The sequence below is a fragment of the Bombus flavifrons genome, chromosome 11 (genome assembly GCF_040668555.2).
Source record: "Bombus flavifrons isolate JBK064 chromosome 11, iyBomFlav1_principal, whole genome shotgun sequence".
Classification (NCBI taxonomy): Eukaryota; Metazoa; Arthropoda; class Insecta; order Hymenoptera; family Apidae; genus Bombus; species Bombus flavifrons.
In genome coordinates, this window is record NC_138452.1 from 11,801,627 (window position 1) to 11,818,515 (window position 16,889).

At 34.5% G+C, this 16,889-nt stretch overlaps 1 protein-coding gene and 1 long non-coding RNA gene across 4 annotated transcripts; both read left to right on the plus strand.

Annotated features, from left to right (window-relative positions):
• The first annotated feature begins 1,012 nt into the window (after positions 1-1,012).
• Positions 1,013-4,035, plus strand: LOC138185060 (uncharacterized). Its single transcript, XR_011174519.1, has 3 exons — positions 1,013-1,160; positions 1,243-1,404; positions 3,525-4,035. It is a non-coding gene; the product is annotated as an uncharacterized LOC138185060 (long non-coding RNA).
• Positions 4,036-4,047: 12 nt separating this feature from the next.
• Positions 4,048-16,619, plus strand: Tat (Tyrosine aminotransferase). Of its 3 annotated transcripts, none has more exons than XM_069123665.1 (11): positions 4,048-4,653; positions 5,655-5,759; positions 6,016-6,083; positions 10,392-10,550; positions 13,200-13,391; positions 13,915-13,997; positions 14,874-14,943; positions 15,367-15,495; positions 15,747-15,830; positions 16,263-16,361; positions 16,414-16,619. In XM_069123665.1, the coding sequence occupies exons 1-11, from the start codon at positions 4,512-4,514 to the stop codon at positions 16,540-16,542; spliced, it is 1,260 nt and encodes a 419-aa protein (XP_068979766.1). In that variant the 5' UTR covers positions 4,048-4,511; the 3' UTR covers positions 16,543-16,619. The 3 variants fall into 3 exon arrangements, with proteins under 3 accessions (XP_068979766.1, XP_068979765.1, XP_068979767.1); XM_069123664.1 differs by having other exon boundaries at positions 16,436-16,619; XM_069123666.1 differs by lacking the exon at positions 15,367-15,495 and having other exon boundaries at positions 16,436-16,619.
• Positions 16,620-16,889: the final 270 nt, after the last annotated feature.

Here is a 16,889-nt window from a genome sequence, read left to right on the forward strand (position 1 = left end):
CTCTCGATGTATATCGTTCGACTCGTCAGAAGGGACTCATCGCCTTTCGATCATTTCTTTGTCTTGTTTGGAAGACGACCCCCACTATGCTCGGGTCACGCCACCGCTCGCGCCTATGATCACGTATACCGCCTTCTTGTGTGGAAAACGTAACGGACAAAAATCGACGTTTCTAGAGCTCGCTGCTTGGCGACAACTATGCGCTCGTCGATACATTGTATATGTTTCGTCGGGCAGATAAGACGATCTGCCTGCGACACTGTAGGACCGCAAGCGACGGTTAGAAGTACAGCCTGTGGTAAACCTCGTGGCGTAACAGATATTATATATTTCCAACGATCTCGGGAAACGTGGATTTTCTCACTTTTTTACCTGATGGAACAATAACCATAAGGAACCTCTTGACTCGATGTTTTATGCCAATCGACGGCCTTAACGGTAAATCGAAAAGCCTCGTTTTATGACGGTTCCTTAGGACTACTGCGGTCCGCTTAATTCTATGTGCACGGCTGGTGGCCGCCTCGAACGTAAAGAGTCACCGGACGTAACAATTCGTAAAACATAAGACACAGTATAAATTATCCAAACAGAATTTATCATCGTGTATACGTATATACCATAATGTAACAAAAGTTTCGTAACTAGTGAAAATTTTAGTAAAAAGCTGAATTCCTATCGAAGTACGGAATGCCGATCAAATTGAAATTCATGGAGATTCAAAAAATATTCCAAGTTTCGTTCGATAAGTTGAAACCGAGCACGATTTCACCTTGAACGAAACCTGCTTCGATCCAAGAACGATTCGCTACTAGTCTCTCTGGTTAAAATGCAAACACGATCTATGGTGGACAAACATAGACGAGATTTCCTATACCTATAGACACTTGGAACACGCGTATCGCTGCCTATTCCATTTTCGGGACCGGTCTTCGACCTATTAGCATATGTTTTCTTTTTAATCACGAGGCTCTCTTTGGCGAAGCGAAGCAGAATGTCGGAATGACGATTTTTCCGACCATAAATACGACGCGTCAGCGACGATGACGTGCATACGACCGATTACCGGGCTAGTGAATCGTTCGTTTCTACGCATAGCTGTTTTTCCAATTTTTTTTTTTTTTTTCTTTCTTTTCTTTTCACACGCGCGACAACCACATCAGGTACAGGTGTCGCGAGTAAATCGCTTTCCTTCGCGTCTCGTCGTCCCTATTATCGTTGATTTTCATTGAATACCAATTACAGGCTTATGAATCCGGAGGTGGATGTGAATCGTAATAGATATTCCGTTTCGCTGAAATAACAGAGACGCGTGTCATGTTTGCGTCGTGAATTGTGCATGAAGAATCGTACTCTTGATTGCCGCGTCGATTGTAGTCGACAGCAGAACGTGGGAAATATTAATTGGTATGTAGTTGGCAATTGTACTAACATTTTTAGTTGTAATACGCGCAGACACGAAAGTGCTTGTACAATCGAAACGTAGGAATACAAAATTTCACGTATTATTAAACATATTCGAATGTATGCACATTACACACAGACACGTAAGTGTAATTATCACGTAACATGAAAGAAACATCCTTAAATCTGGCGAAGGAGACTTTATCATTGGTACCAATATCTTATCGATCGAATAAGTTTAATGACGTCGGCATGCGTCGATGCGTTCAAGTGGCTGAAACGAATTACCAATTCAAATAACGAGTTGCCGGTTCTCAAAAACCGTGAAACTAGATCATTTTTAGTTGGTCCAGATTCTATGTATGTTTCTGCGAATTTCCGATTCTTCGTTGAACTTAATCAGATAGATAAATCAGATGTATAAAGCAAACGGCGGCATCTGTGTAGTTTAAACTTCATTCCGCGACAAGATTCTGCGAACGAAAATTCAATAATCCATAGGATGATTTTCATTTGCTACTTTTTGTAGTGGGGAAACTTCTACAAGCTAACGAATACTTTATTTTGGTAGAATAAACGCATATGATTGTTCTTTATTTTATCGAGTATTACTTTCAAACGTCCAGTTATTATTACATCACGATGTCGAAAACTTTCATCGGTATCAGGTAATATTATCTTTTATCTGCAATTTCAATTAAGTTCAGGGACAGGTATTTTGTTTAGTCGTAATTAATTAAATAGAAATAAAAATAGTTAGATCGAGTAAAAACGAAATGACATTCAAATTTTATCAGATTTAGTACTAAATTCAAATTTCCAAGTTCGAGAATAAAACGTATGTGAAACTATAGGCAAATTAACTTACATTGTAATGGAAAAAATTCTAGTTTTATCTGTAACATGTCAAGTATCGGTATAAGTCAGGTCAGAAATTGGAGGATGATATTTCTAAAGGAGAAGCAACCGAAAGCTAAATTTTAATTTGTAGAAAATCAAAATAAACGGAAGTAAACGTTTATACAAGAACCTCAAACGTAATATTCCAGCTCTCTGTAATATACATCCACATACGTTTTATCGGGTTTATTAGCATACGTTTGCATACATTAACAAACCTCCTGAATTATTTACAAACGACGAAGTAGTCATTGACACAACGCGAAAGCGTAAAAGATGCGAGACCGTGTGCTTCCACGTGGCGTATAAATTACGTTAGTTAGCGAAAGTATGCAAAGGACGTTCGTATCGATAGACGGTGTTAGGAATTTCGGTGGGGTCAGTGTATGTATCATAGTTCGAGAAGACGAGCCACGAAAACACAGTGACCTTGCTTCGACGCGTATACTGTCACTTCCAAGTAGATTCGACATAAAATGTGTCAAACCGTTTAAGATACGCTACGAAAGTTCCGATTCGTTTTCGTTGCTATTATAATACGAAAAATTACGAAAGTACGATAAATCGTAAAAAATTCAGTGAAAATGAAAATCCTGAAAATTGTTGATTTTGTTAAGTCAATAAAAGTATGGACAGAATTTTCAATGAATGTAAAGTGTCACATTTATTTAATCAAAATATTTATTACGTAGAAACTAATCGATCTATAATCTATTGTAATAAAATTAATTTTTTATAAATGTCAAACAAATATAACAGGATTTGCGATTATGGCAGGGTTACAGTAAATATGTTAGACAGGTACTACCTTTCTACACATTCTATGATTTTCTACGAAGATAAACATTCTAGCAGTATTTAATCCTCAAAGGTTCTAAAGTAGGAATTTTAATTTTGCTACAATGTTTATTCGTCGGAGAAGTCGAGGTTGTGAAAAAAACAGAATTACAACGTTCTTTCTAAATTCGATTTCAAAGGAAGCAATTATATAGGAAATCTTTGCTGTTTCACGTTACAATTTACGGATAAATATCGTACGTTTACAACCATAGATACGAAATACAAATGAAAACAGAATTAATCGGATATACATTGTACGCGTGATATCTTTTATAACACATAGTGTTCACAAATATAAATTTTTATTATTCTTTGGTCATTATTTATCTTCCACGCTATGCATATTCATCGTATAAAATCACATGAGATCGAATCATATACAGGCAAAAAAAGGCGAATCGAAGAAGTAAAGCAAGAATATTATTCGCATCGCAAAGTTCGATCTTGGCAAACTCAGGAAGGCCAATCTCTTGATTGTTCGCGCGTGACAACAAGATCACGACGGGAGAAAATGATCAACAAAGACCGGCGATATCTACGTAAGCAAAGAATTGAATTCGTTTTGAATAAACTATGAAAATAGGTGTGGAGTCCAGTCGACCAATCCGACCGGTTCGATCCGTCCTCCATCCTACAACGGACTTCTTCTATTTTCATAGCAATTAGTATTCGCTGCTTGTTTCTTCGAAATATGCAAGTTTACTCTGTAAATCGTTTCCCATTGAAGTTACTGTTTTCCAAACATCTATATCGAACGTGCTAGAGTATAATGGAAGCTGTTTCGACTAAAGCTGCTTCGATTAAAATTTTAGATTGTTCGTTGATGAAAAATTTTCATGAACGTAGAAGTGGAATGGCAACGTTCCAAGCTACGCCGTTACAATTACATATATTTTCTGTTTCAAGACGCGAGAGGATTTACTCGTCGCATGACTTGATATTTCGCTAATAGAAATGCATTGCTAAACACGTGCGATCTGGTAATATCTAGCGATGAAACTACAAGAGCGATCTACGTAAACACAGAACCGATTTAAATTAATTACGAAAGAAGGTGTGGAATCTAGCCGACTAATCCGACCGGTTCGTTCGTTTCCCAACCTACAGTGGAACATTTCGATTATATGACAGACCAGAGAACAGATTTCCTCTCACGATCAGTGATGGAACATCGTTTGATCAAGGATTATCGTTCGCTGATCTTTCGATCTCTTCTGGATAAGAAAACCTCAACGACTGAAATTCATTCAACGTTGCTGATACATTTTAACGACTCGTGAACGTTTGACGACGTGGTGAATTTTGAAGTGTTGTTAAGGGATACGAAGGAGGGGATTTTGTTCGGGGGTTTCGAAATTTCCAAGTTGGAGATGTCGACGCCGGTATATCGCGACCAATGGAACGTTCAGGCGTCAGATATCGCGAGAAGAACACACAACCCCATAAGATCCATCGTGGAATGTCTCGTGGTCGAGCCTAATCCTGCTAAGTCCATGATCTCGTTATCCATCGGTGAGGTTTTCCTTTATACACAGTTTATTTCTCGCCTGTCGTTTTAAGCGGAAGGTCGGTCGAGTTGCTTTGAAATCGAGTAACTCGTTTGCGTACAAATAATTTCTAATCTAATTTCCAATCAAGCAAACTGCCAAGCTAACGTTAATAAAGTGTTTCAAATTATTTGAAGTAATAACTGTTTGGTTTGCACGCAGAAGATATTAGAAAAAGAGCACGAAACAGAGACAGATAATAGTTTTTAAATTACGAGTTTCTGGGATTGGAAAAGGAATCTCGTGAGACCGGATAATTTCGTGTTCCGCGCTTATCGTGGTCTTGTTCGCGTGTAATTAGTTCGTTTGTTCCTTTTTGCTATCTCGTTTAATAACAGAATTGTGAGCCATTTTAAACTGTCCGTAACGTTTGTAAATTTTCAAAAAAGAAGTTAAGATAATTGATTTCTTCGTTTTGCATTCTATATACGTATGAATATATTTTGTTTTCTTCGACGATGATTCGAAAAGGAAGAAAAATATTTTGAATCACGTTGAATGAACACGTGTAGCTTTTCATAAAAAAAACTATTTAAATTTAGAATTGGCAGCAAGAAATCTAATGAGTACGCTCTGAGCAATTTAATCAACAGTTTAATGAAACATCGTATTACTAATCTACTTGAAGAAAATGTTTAAATGTTTATTATTTATATATCAAATATATAGAAATTGATTAAATTTATAGGTAATTGATAAAGTAGTTTAAAAAGTTTAATAACAAAATTTATGTGAAGCACTTTTTCGCGTAGCTTGAACAATTTATCACGTACGCTCGCCTATTCCCAAATTTAGTATGCTTCGTTTCAAGATAAAATCAGAAATTCGGAATCGTCGTCGATCGATTGTTTGGAAGTGTTTATGTATTACATTCAATTCTTTTACGTGACGAATAATTATAATTATTCTATCATCAAGGTCAATCAATGGTTTAAAGTATTTTACCAAGAGGTTCTCTATTTTTAGGTGATCCAACTACTTTTGGAAATTTAAAACCACCCAAAGAAGTAATTGATGCTGTTCAACAGAGTCTCGTTTCTCAATTGTATAACGGATACGCACCTAGTACAGGTACTAATAATAAATTAATAGAAATTCAATAGAAAGAAATTGTACTAACATGAATAAAGTTTACCGCTGACTAAATAAACGTAGATGCTAATCTAGTTCGTAAGGAGTAAATGAGAAACTAAATGATATTAATGATAGATACCTCGATTGATAAAATATTTTATTTATTATCTGTTATAAAATTATCGTTCGAATCGATCTTTAAATTCGGTTCCGATTTATTCTTTAAATAATTAGCGACGCAATATTATTTTAGGTCACCAAAGCGCAAGGGAAGCTGTAGCGGAATATAGTTCCAGCGAATTCGTAAAAGTGGATGCTAAGGTAAATTCTTAATCGTTAAAACAACGATCTATTGAAATTGGTTAAGAAATCAAAATGAATTAATAAAACGATGTACAATTGTCCCTTTGCTTTGTCGTTGATAATCGTATTGTCGACGCGATGTTGATCTTCAGATGAAAGAAAAAAGGAATAATATCCCAGAAATAAGCAAAATACATAATTTTACGTTGAAAGATTAATTATTTCACAAATAGAAAACTCTGACTGAATTTAAAGCTAATACTTCGTACCGTTGATTATGTATAATTTCAATCTTCGTCATTTTCCAGCGACACAAAATGTTGGATTCGATAAACAGTCGCTGTTAATAACGTTTGAAATTTTGATACGTCACTTAAGAGTCACGATTGATATACATTTTTCGATTAACTTTTTCCATCGACGAGACAGAGGACAGCTATCGATGTTAAAACTCCGTTTGTTATTGCCTTACAAATGCGTAAATGGCAATTATTTTTGTTCAATGTTTAATAAAAACATTCCTGGCGTTCACGTCAAGTTTATTGCAAAATACAATAAAGCATTATTAAATGTTTAATGAAGGATAGAATTTCATTTTCAGACTTTTAATTTGCAAACTAATTTTTTTGTGATAATTATTGGACGTTTTCTAGCAAAGATGAATATTCTAATTCTCCGTTCTTTGGTTCCTTATTAACAATTTTTTATCCATAATTCTGTATATCGCTTTACCTTTGTCCCAATGTTCTGTTTAATATATGTATTTGAAATATGAAATGAAAGTACATGCGGTGCGTGAACGACGGTATGACATACTTTGAGATATAATTTATACGGAAATATCGAGTGCGGAATTAAATTTGTTGCAGATTGTAATATATTAAAAACGGTTTATTATCATAAATTCTGTACATGTTTCTAAAGAGACTAATTACCTACGTTTTGTGACAGTTTTTGTAAAAAAGCACGATAACAATCTGACTTATGGCGAACGCATGTTTGATAGTTTGAAATACTCTACAGTAATCTTAGTATGTACAAATACCTGTTAAAATTATTGAACATGTAAAAAGTATGATAAAGAACGCTACTTACAAGAAAAACTATCTAATCGATGAACCTCGTAGAGTTGCGATTTTTATGCGGTTCGAAAAGGTATGTTACAAAGTTCATAAAAGTGTCAAACAAAAAATGAACTTGACAATTTTTTTGAAATTGTTACTGATGAGAATTTTTATGACTTTATCTATTAAGATATCTTTGCGCGAATCTATTTCTCTGACATAATAATACTTGATCGTGACAAAATCAGTTCCTATTACTAACGAGAAGGAAAGAGACAACGATATAGGAAAAATTGAATGCTGGTAAAGAAAACGCAGAAGCATCTGGTTATTCCATATTGTTATCGATCTGTAGAGAACTGTGCTACTGAAAGCCGCGTTGCATACAGATTACTTCCGGCTACGCCTTGTTTTGCATACGCAAATAAATCATGTGTATTAATTACATTCGAAGTCTGATTAATTGCCCTATTTGATGAATTATTTGGATAACATTTTAGAGAACATGCATATCCATATAAATTATGTTCCTCGATCGACAGGTTTAACATTAACACTGAAACTTTGAAATGGAAATATCGAAATATCAGATGCATTGCATTTTCATTATGTATCGCATTTGATTTTGTTAATTTATTAGTTGAGTATAATGAATTATTCTTCACTGACTGTATTCATTTCTTCTCTTTACCATAGTATTTTTTCAAGTTGAACACGATCGAATTGGGCATAAAGCTTAAATGTCACGATGTCACAAAAGTAGCCAACGACTTTGCGACTGTGACGCCTAGCATAATCTCTCGTTCTTTGTGCAATCGTGGACGAACGTTCGAAAATTACCCTAAGCGTATTTAAACTTTTTAAAGAAGTCTTAGCGATTTGTCAGGATTTTACTTTTTCCCTTTTTCCTTACACAACGAATAATCGAATCGTCCAATTAGGTCTCCAACCTAATATACAGTTTTCCATAGAGATGCGGTCGAGCTTCGTATATTTTCAATCTTGCAGAAGATGTTTCGATTCGAATTAGCTCGACCTGTAACCAGGCGCTTATAGAAACTCGTTCATCTGCAGGCACATCGTGTCCGCTCCCTTTCTGTGTGTATTCATTCGTTGTTTGCGTGCACGTGTATACGATATCTAGTTAAACCGCCAGTTGATCGGAACTGCCGACGAAGTTTGCTGGGAAAACCGAATTTCCCTGCACGATCGGCCGCAAACTAGAAACCACGTTCTCTAAAAGAAGAAATATCATCAATTAACTACGAACTGTCCGGCATCTACGGTTCTCGATACAATCACGAGAAAATCAATAGAATCTCTTCGCTTCACTGTTCCGTTCAAACAATCGTTTTTCCGATCAATGAATTTTTCTCGTTTGCTTTGTCGTTCTTGTATGGTCAACGTATCATAGTTTCTAGATTCCAGCTAAAAAATCTTTATTTATTTATCTATTTATTTATTTATTCATTTAGATAGCACGTGATTTTCTGTTCATCTTTCAGGAGGTATTTTCGTTGCGTTATTGCCATAAATCTTTCTTACTATTTGTTACATTTTCTTTTTAATTTCTCAACTTAATTTTCATCGAATCGATTTCATAATTGCTCGCGTGCGCCGTATTTCGTAATATTCGCGAAGCCGGGCATTTTCTACTTCATTCTTGCATATTTAGCATCTTCGTATTTATTATTCATGCAGCTAAATGTAGAATTATTTAACTTTCACCATTAAAGGACACTAGACAAAAATTGGTGTTTCAAATATTAGATTCATACTCGCACGCGAAAATATATTTTAATCTTCCTTCCGAAGGACAAATTTTCCTTTTTAATATCGTCCGATGGGTGATTTTCAATATGCATAAGTAAAAGTCGAAAATAAATCAGTGCGACGTTTCGTTGAAAAATTAAACAATCCATCACGATTGTAAAGATCAAATTTATTCTCACATACACGGTACTGGAAAGTACTTTTATGTGTATAACAAATTTAATATTCGCAGTTCGATATTTCGTGTCATTGTAAATGAAAAGTATTGAAAATATAAAACGAAGCAAAATTAATCATTTTTACGTAAATGAAAAATATCTTCCTTGTAATTCCTTTAGAGAAGAAAGATAAAGGGATTAAACAACTTGTCATTAAATTTAATACCTGATATTTTTTATCCTTGTTATGCAAAAAAAAAAGAAAAAATTCACAGATCTAAAAGTAATGTATTATCAGGACTCTGATATCACCGTGAAAATTTAAAATAAAGCTCACCGTTTCGAAACCCGAACGGAATCGATATTGTTGCAAAAAAATGTTCATAAAGCAAGGAACATTCCCCTTGTGCTGCGAAAATTGTAATGTATGGCATGCAATGAATCTGCTATTAGCTTTATTCACTGCGCCCTCAGGAAATGAACGTCGGAAAAACGACGAGAACCGAGCTTTTTCACAGTTCTAAAGATTTCATGTGCATCGAACGTTTAATTAATGTATGCCTGCGTAGCTATAGGCGAACATTCTTCCCATTTTCTTCGCTAGTATAATTCATACAGGAGAATATATTTAGAAATATAAATACATCCTAAACTTAACGTGTATTTTTATTTTCATTTTAAATTATTAATTTTATACGACAGAATTAAATTTTCCATAGATCAGTTACTACCGGATTTTTTTTTTTCAAATAGATTTTAACGTCGCGTTAATTGCACGGATAGTAACTTACGAAAATGGTTGAACGCTTACCACAGAAAGCTTTTATGTGTTACATGAAAGATTGTGAAACTTCATTAGTATCGTAATAATACATAACTCTATCCGATGATATTAGTAAAATTTGAAACTGCTCTGAAAATGTAGTTAGAAGCTACAAGATATTATTTACTACAAACTTGTACGTATTTCGTTAAAAATTAGCACATAGCAGAATAGCGATTTTAAACACATACATATATATCAAAGATGGTTTTATCGAATATCGAGGCTTATTAATATAACGGATAATCGACTGTTTAAATAGTTTTTAGATCTCTATGAATTATATGCATACTTCCATTAAATATCTTGCAGCTTCTGTGCACATTTTTAGATTTGTCTAAAAATTCCTCGTGCATAGGTTGACCAGAGTGGAAAAAGATCACGATACACGATTTCTATAGCAAATTAGCTTATAGGAAATTAATTGGCTTTAGTCACAAATTTATTAGGAAGATGGCTTTCAAACGGAATGCTAATTCTCGGTCCTTTGAATTCTCTCTTTTTTCAGGATGTAATTTTATGCAGCGGATGCTCCTGCGCTCTCGACCTCTGTATAACAGCGTTAGCGCGAAGGGGGCAAAATATTCTGATACCGCGACCCGGTTTCTCGATCTATCGAACACTTGCAGAAGGTCTTGGTATCAACGTAAAATCCTATGAGTTACGCGTAAGTATAAACGTATCTCGAAAGTTCACCAATATTCTCGCATTTGCATTTTAGTACCAGCATTTTACCTGATATCGATGACAACGTTTTTATATAAAGAAAAATTTCCATGCCTTTTCTTTTACATTCTTTATTTAGTTCATATGTTTATATTATACTAATGATATATATTTTTCCTATCCAATTATACATTTTGTTTAAAATACGCAAGGTTTAGCAACTACAAACATCAGTCTCACTATCACATGTTTGCTTTTAGAAATCGATGTAATCGCATCATAATATTTTGTTATATAGGTACGATGATGATTATAAAGACTAAAATTCTTGTAATTCGATTTATCCGTAAAAAAATAAGCAAGTGTGCACACACTTTTGAAAAGTAGCGTATACACGTATGTCGATTTGAAAAAAACGGTAAAATGTTAAACTTCGTGGTAATAACGAGGTCTTTCCCGTCGTTCCTTTGTCTCCTTTGCCGCGAATTTTAATGCCTCCCCACTCGCCCAGACAGCGCAGCGTGGACTATTTTACCACAGAGAAGTAATTAAAACCACGGTACCGTGACTCTTCGTGGTCTACAAGGGAGAGAGAGAGAGAGAGAAAGAGAGAGAGAAAGAAAGGGGTGGAAAGATTGTGGGTTATAATGCAGAAGTTGAGGTGGATTATCCGTATGTAAGGTGGCCCGTATGCGCGCAACTTTCGGTACACGAACTTTCCATTTGTCACGTGCTGATGAAAAATTAATTCGCGATACGCGATCTTCTTTCGGGATCATTATTGAATGTCAAGGTTCGTATTAATTTTTGAACGATTCCCGTTTCGCTTCAGCGTCTTCTACATGAACGCTTTCTGAATGTTTTAAAAGAGGAAGCTGTGAAATTATTGATTTTGGATGTTCTTGAAATATTAGAATTTTCTTGCATAATAGTTTACTAACTAAGAAAAGCAATTGCTGTTGATAATTTCTCCTTTATGACTTGTAAAGCTTCGTTAATAATATTACGTAGTTCTGTTGTGCAAGTGTACCGTGTGACTTTAAAATACTAAAAAAATAACTAAAGGTGCGACAATTTGATCATATTTATTAACAAACGATGTATTTGTTGTTTTAATTTTTTGGAGTTTTCGAATGCTTCTGTATATGAACAACAGAGCTTTGAATAAAGAAATTTCAAAATTTATAGAAATTAAGAAACGCCATTTGTAGTGAATCAAACCAAGATATTGAAGTTACGAAGTCGGAAATTCAATACATTCCCTTCTATTTTTCAATTTACGAGTGTAGCAACAATTTGTTTTCAAATGTCAGACATAGAATATTTTAACAAAGCAGCATGAAATTTCTTGGTGTACGCGAAATACATAATTAATGTTTAATACTGTAAACAAGATTAAAATCGATAGTTCGTAACATTTTCGTGCAACGTATGGTAATAACTTATTTTTTAATACATCATTGTCAAAGATTGAGTTGTGCATAACAAGTTCTGGTACTTGCGGCTTATCGTATTGCATGGTCCATGCCATTTTCTGTGACTTATAAGCCCACACATAAGTATTGATCCAGCTACCATACGTATACTGGGTGCCCTGAAAATATTTATGATCGCGCAAAAAAACAAACAATTTTTCAAACAAGATTGTGAACTGGAAATTCCAGCCGTAAACGTCGCGCAACTAAAAAGAGTATACATGATCATACATTCTGGATTTGCACATTCTGGATGATTTATAAATACAAAATTTTAAATAATTTAATCGAATAGTCATAAACGGTATATATATATATATAATATATATTAGGACTTCTAAGTCTACGATATATTACTCGTTCTTTTAAAATTTCGTTTAAAGTTCCTTTGAAATGAATTTTCGAAAAGATCATTAAAAGCTCCAGCCCCATCGTAATATATCGCGAAGCGACGTAAATAACAAAATTAGAAACAACTGCATAGTTTTGCGAAATACGTTGAAGCCTACAGTTTCTGGCCATTCGCGAAATGCTGAAATAATATTTACATATTTCGTTGCGTGCCGCTATGTTGTGTCGGAACAGGTTGTTTCTTTCTTTTTTTTTTTTTGCTATTTCGTGTGTTGAAGACATACTAGTACTTAACGTGAACACGTACTTACGTAGTACGTATCGCGAGAAAATAGCGTAAGAGGTTGCTGTGATAAATTGGGGTACTTAAACTTATTGCCTACAATACTGTTCTAGCAGCCATTAACTTGGAAAACCTATAAAAATGTGTTATATATTGATATCATAAATCGTTTTATTTGCTTTAACGTCTGCCATAGTTATTAATAACCCATCGAATCTTACAGAAAATTAGCTAAAGTAATTAAAAGTTTGCGAGGGAAAGCAACAACTTAATTCTAACGAAGAAAAATTTCATTTCAAAATACTTAACTAAATATAATACGAAAATGCTACGACACGATGGATTTGTATAAATATCTTTCCTTCCTATTTTGTATACCGAATATATCACAGCTTTGTCTTAAAACAGTTCTATTTTACTTTTTTAAAATTAAAAATTTAAAAGTATATGCATAATAAATAATTTAATTATACGTTATTACGTCATAGGAAAATATTTTCCGTGGAGGAACTCGGTTAACGTCGGTTATTCACATTTTTAGCCTGAACTCGGCTGGGAGATCGATCTGGACAACTTGGAATCGCAGATCGACGAATTCACCGCGGCGATCATTATAAACAATCCTTCGAATCCGTGCGGTTCCGTATTTAGCAAGGATCACACACTCGACATTCTCGACGTAGCCGCTCGTTACTACATACCAATTATCGCCGATGAAATTTACGAGCATATGGTACGTGATTAATATACGCACACATACAGCCCTTATAGTTTCATTTTATAATGAAATTATATAAATTGTAATAAAGTAGTATACGTTTAAACTCAATTCGAGTCAACCTATAAGTTACCCACTGAACGTTGTTTTGATATTGAACGTCATATAATTAATATTCTACAAATCTATAGTTAATATTAAGTAACATTAAGTAGATGAGCTTTGTACGGTTTATTTTATTAAAAATTTTTTAATTTTTAGAATTTTGCGAAGTTATTGAATCTTGTCATACTATAAAGTAGAAACCACTTAATTTGATTTTCAAGTTTTCTTTTTTAATCCCGATTTGTTAAATGCATTTTACGATAGTTCGTGCTAGGAAGAATCAATTTAACGAACAAGTCAAGTGCTTCTTCGATAACAATCGTTGCTTCATAAAAATCTTGTTTAATTTTCTGCAAGATACCAAAAATCTTCTACCATCTTTACCATTTAAAAAATTTATTACATTTCTTTTATCGTTATTTTGTCTTACCAGGTGTTCCCAGGTCGGACTTTCCATTCGTTAGCATCTTTGTCGAAGGAAGTTCCTATTTTGTCATGTAGCGGCCTGACGAAGAGGTATGCAAAAATGAACTTTGAAATCTTAGCATGTCATGATCGCGTCGCTTGGATATTTTCATTCCTTGAAATACATTCGTGAAGTTTTTACGTGGGACGTTTTACAGCGGTTTACGGCTACATTCCGTATACATAATTGCACGAGCATCGTGGAATCAATATTACAGCGAATTCTCGGTGGTCAAGCGGGAAGTTTTGTGGCGGCGAATGTTCGCACGCAACCTGGACACCGATGTTCGTTGCTTCCTATTTTAAAAATAGATTCATCGCCAAAAGGTTGGAATATATTCAACATATAGATAAAATATATATTATCTGACTAATTTTGGATAAATTATTATTGTTCAAAAGCTTGAATTTACTTCGAATCGAGTAGTAATTTAATTTGTCGTTACTCATTTTCATTTATTATTATGTGTCTTAAAGAAGGAATTTATTGTCAATAAATTTTCTAATTGTGCTTTCGATACCAGTTTCAATTTTACCTTTGGAGTTCGTAAATTACTCTCTCTAAAAAAAAGGACTCGTAGATCTATTGTAAGGATATAGATATTGAGTGTATTTTTTAATCAAATAATAGAATTATTACGATTTTTAATTATTTATAGCTAATATCAGAAACTAGGATAAAAATTTCCAGGGCAATTTACTCAATTTACCATTTTGTTCTATGGTCCCCTTTTGGAGAAAACTACCCAATTATAATTTAAATATAAATCTTAATGTAAGATTATAGGACCAGCGGTATATCATTCTCTGCACTTTCTGCTTGATTATTATCATATAGCGATGTGACTCGGAGCATGCACTAGTAATAATCGAGTTGCAACAATGGACGCATTACCAGGTAAACGGTAATCTTCACCGATGTTTCAGATTTTTAGTGCCCGGCTGGCGTATGGGCTGGATAATCATTCACGATCGTCAAAACGTGCTGGAGAAGGAGGTGGGTAATTGCACGATACGCTATATACGGGAAAGCTTGAAAATAATTGCTTCTCCGTTCGTATTGTTTCCGTAACAAGAACGACCAGATCTGTTTCTGCGCCGTGCCTTATCGCGTTTGGATTAAATTTCGTTGATTAAATTTTATCCCATCGTTAAAGTTCTCCACTTGGCACCGTTCACCGTGTCCTCAACTTTGCTCGAGTCTTACTTTCGTGTTGAGGAAAAAGAGAGAAAAAAGAAAGAATGAAAGAAGGAACGAAGGAAATCGAAGAAATCAACGAGTCGAGCAAAGGACGAGACTGTGAGCTGCAGCAAAATTTTGCTTTCGAAGAACTTTAATTCGTACTTTTCTTTCTTATAAGAATTTCCAATTGTATAATGTGCGATATATTGTATTACTTTTTCTTATTCTCTTATGTAGATAAAGAAAGCGCTTCATTGTCTAAGTCAGAGAATTATCGGCAGCAACACGCTTATTCAAGGTGCGTTGCCTACTATTCTGAAGAACACGCCACAGGAATTTTACGATGGCGTCGTTAGAATGTTGCATGTAGGTTTTTGTTATCTTAAGTACCTTCTAGAAATTTATGCAAACTTGAAAATCGCGAGGGTTATATTTCACGTGGGATATTTACGAATATAACAAAATTTTAATTAGGCGGAACATCGATTAATTAATCTGTTAAACCGGGGAAGAGTTAGCACGTTACACGAATTTTTAATTTCCTGAATATAACTACATATTCTTTTCTTTATAAATTTGCCATGATATAATGATCAAATGTTTATTTTCGTTTCTAGGATCACTCGAAAACGGCGTACAACTGTGTGACGAAAATCTCAGGGTTGAAACCAATAATGCCCGACGGAGCAATGTACATGATGGTAATCATCTAATCTGTGTTAATAATTTCTCTGTCTATGTCTCGCGATATGAATACAAAGGGAAGTAAAGTAACAAAAGTAACGGAGAACGTAACAATTCCTAAAACAAAATGTACCTAAATCTACTATAAATCAGAGTGTAAATTCAATTTGCTCTACTTACAGTTTCCGATAATAAGTTTGGGAAGTAGATCATGCGCGACATGTTATGTAATGTATATGAATAATGAAATTCCAAAGTTCCTAAACAGTACCTTATTTACCGTTATTAAACTCGATTACAAGGCGATTCGATCGAAATTGCCATCCGTGTAAATATTTCGTGTAATTAGGCGAAAATCAGACGCGATTTAAACGTTAAGGTAAACACAACGACGTTAAGGGTAGCAGATCGTAATTTACTGACTATAAATTATCCTATCGGTCCCCCAGGTTTACATAGATCTACCTTGTTTTCCGGAATTTAATTCCGACCTCGAATTCGTGCAACGATTGCTAATGGAGGAGTCTGTGTTTTGCCTTCCTGGCCAGGTACGCCCTATAAATCGAGCACTCGTTCGACTGGACGTTTTCGTCGATTAAGCGCTTCTCAATTCTTTTCACAGTGCTTCGATTATCCGTCGTACATGAGGCTGGTCATTACGGTGCCCATAGATATGTTGGAGGAGGCCTGTCAGAGAATACAGGAATTCTGCGAGAGGCATCACTATAAAACAGCTGAAGATACGCAAAGAAGCAACTTGATTGCTGCGGAAATTCCATATTAAAGAGTATACGTGATTTAGTTAATTTCGTTGCCTTATTATTTATATTACGTCGCGTTGGTGTATAGGTATGAACTGAAATGTCATTCTTTTCAAATAATATTTTCATTACACGTAGTTTCCTTGAAACGTGATACGTTTAGTAGAAATATAATAATTTCCATATAATTCGATACATTTTTCCTATCAATATCTGAATTTTGTCATCTCAGATCGTCGGCAAACCTAAGTATTTTATAAGTATTATATCAAGTTGTTTAGTAATACTTATAAGTATAGATGATAGCTTATTTCT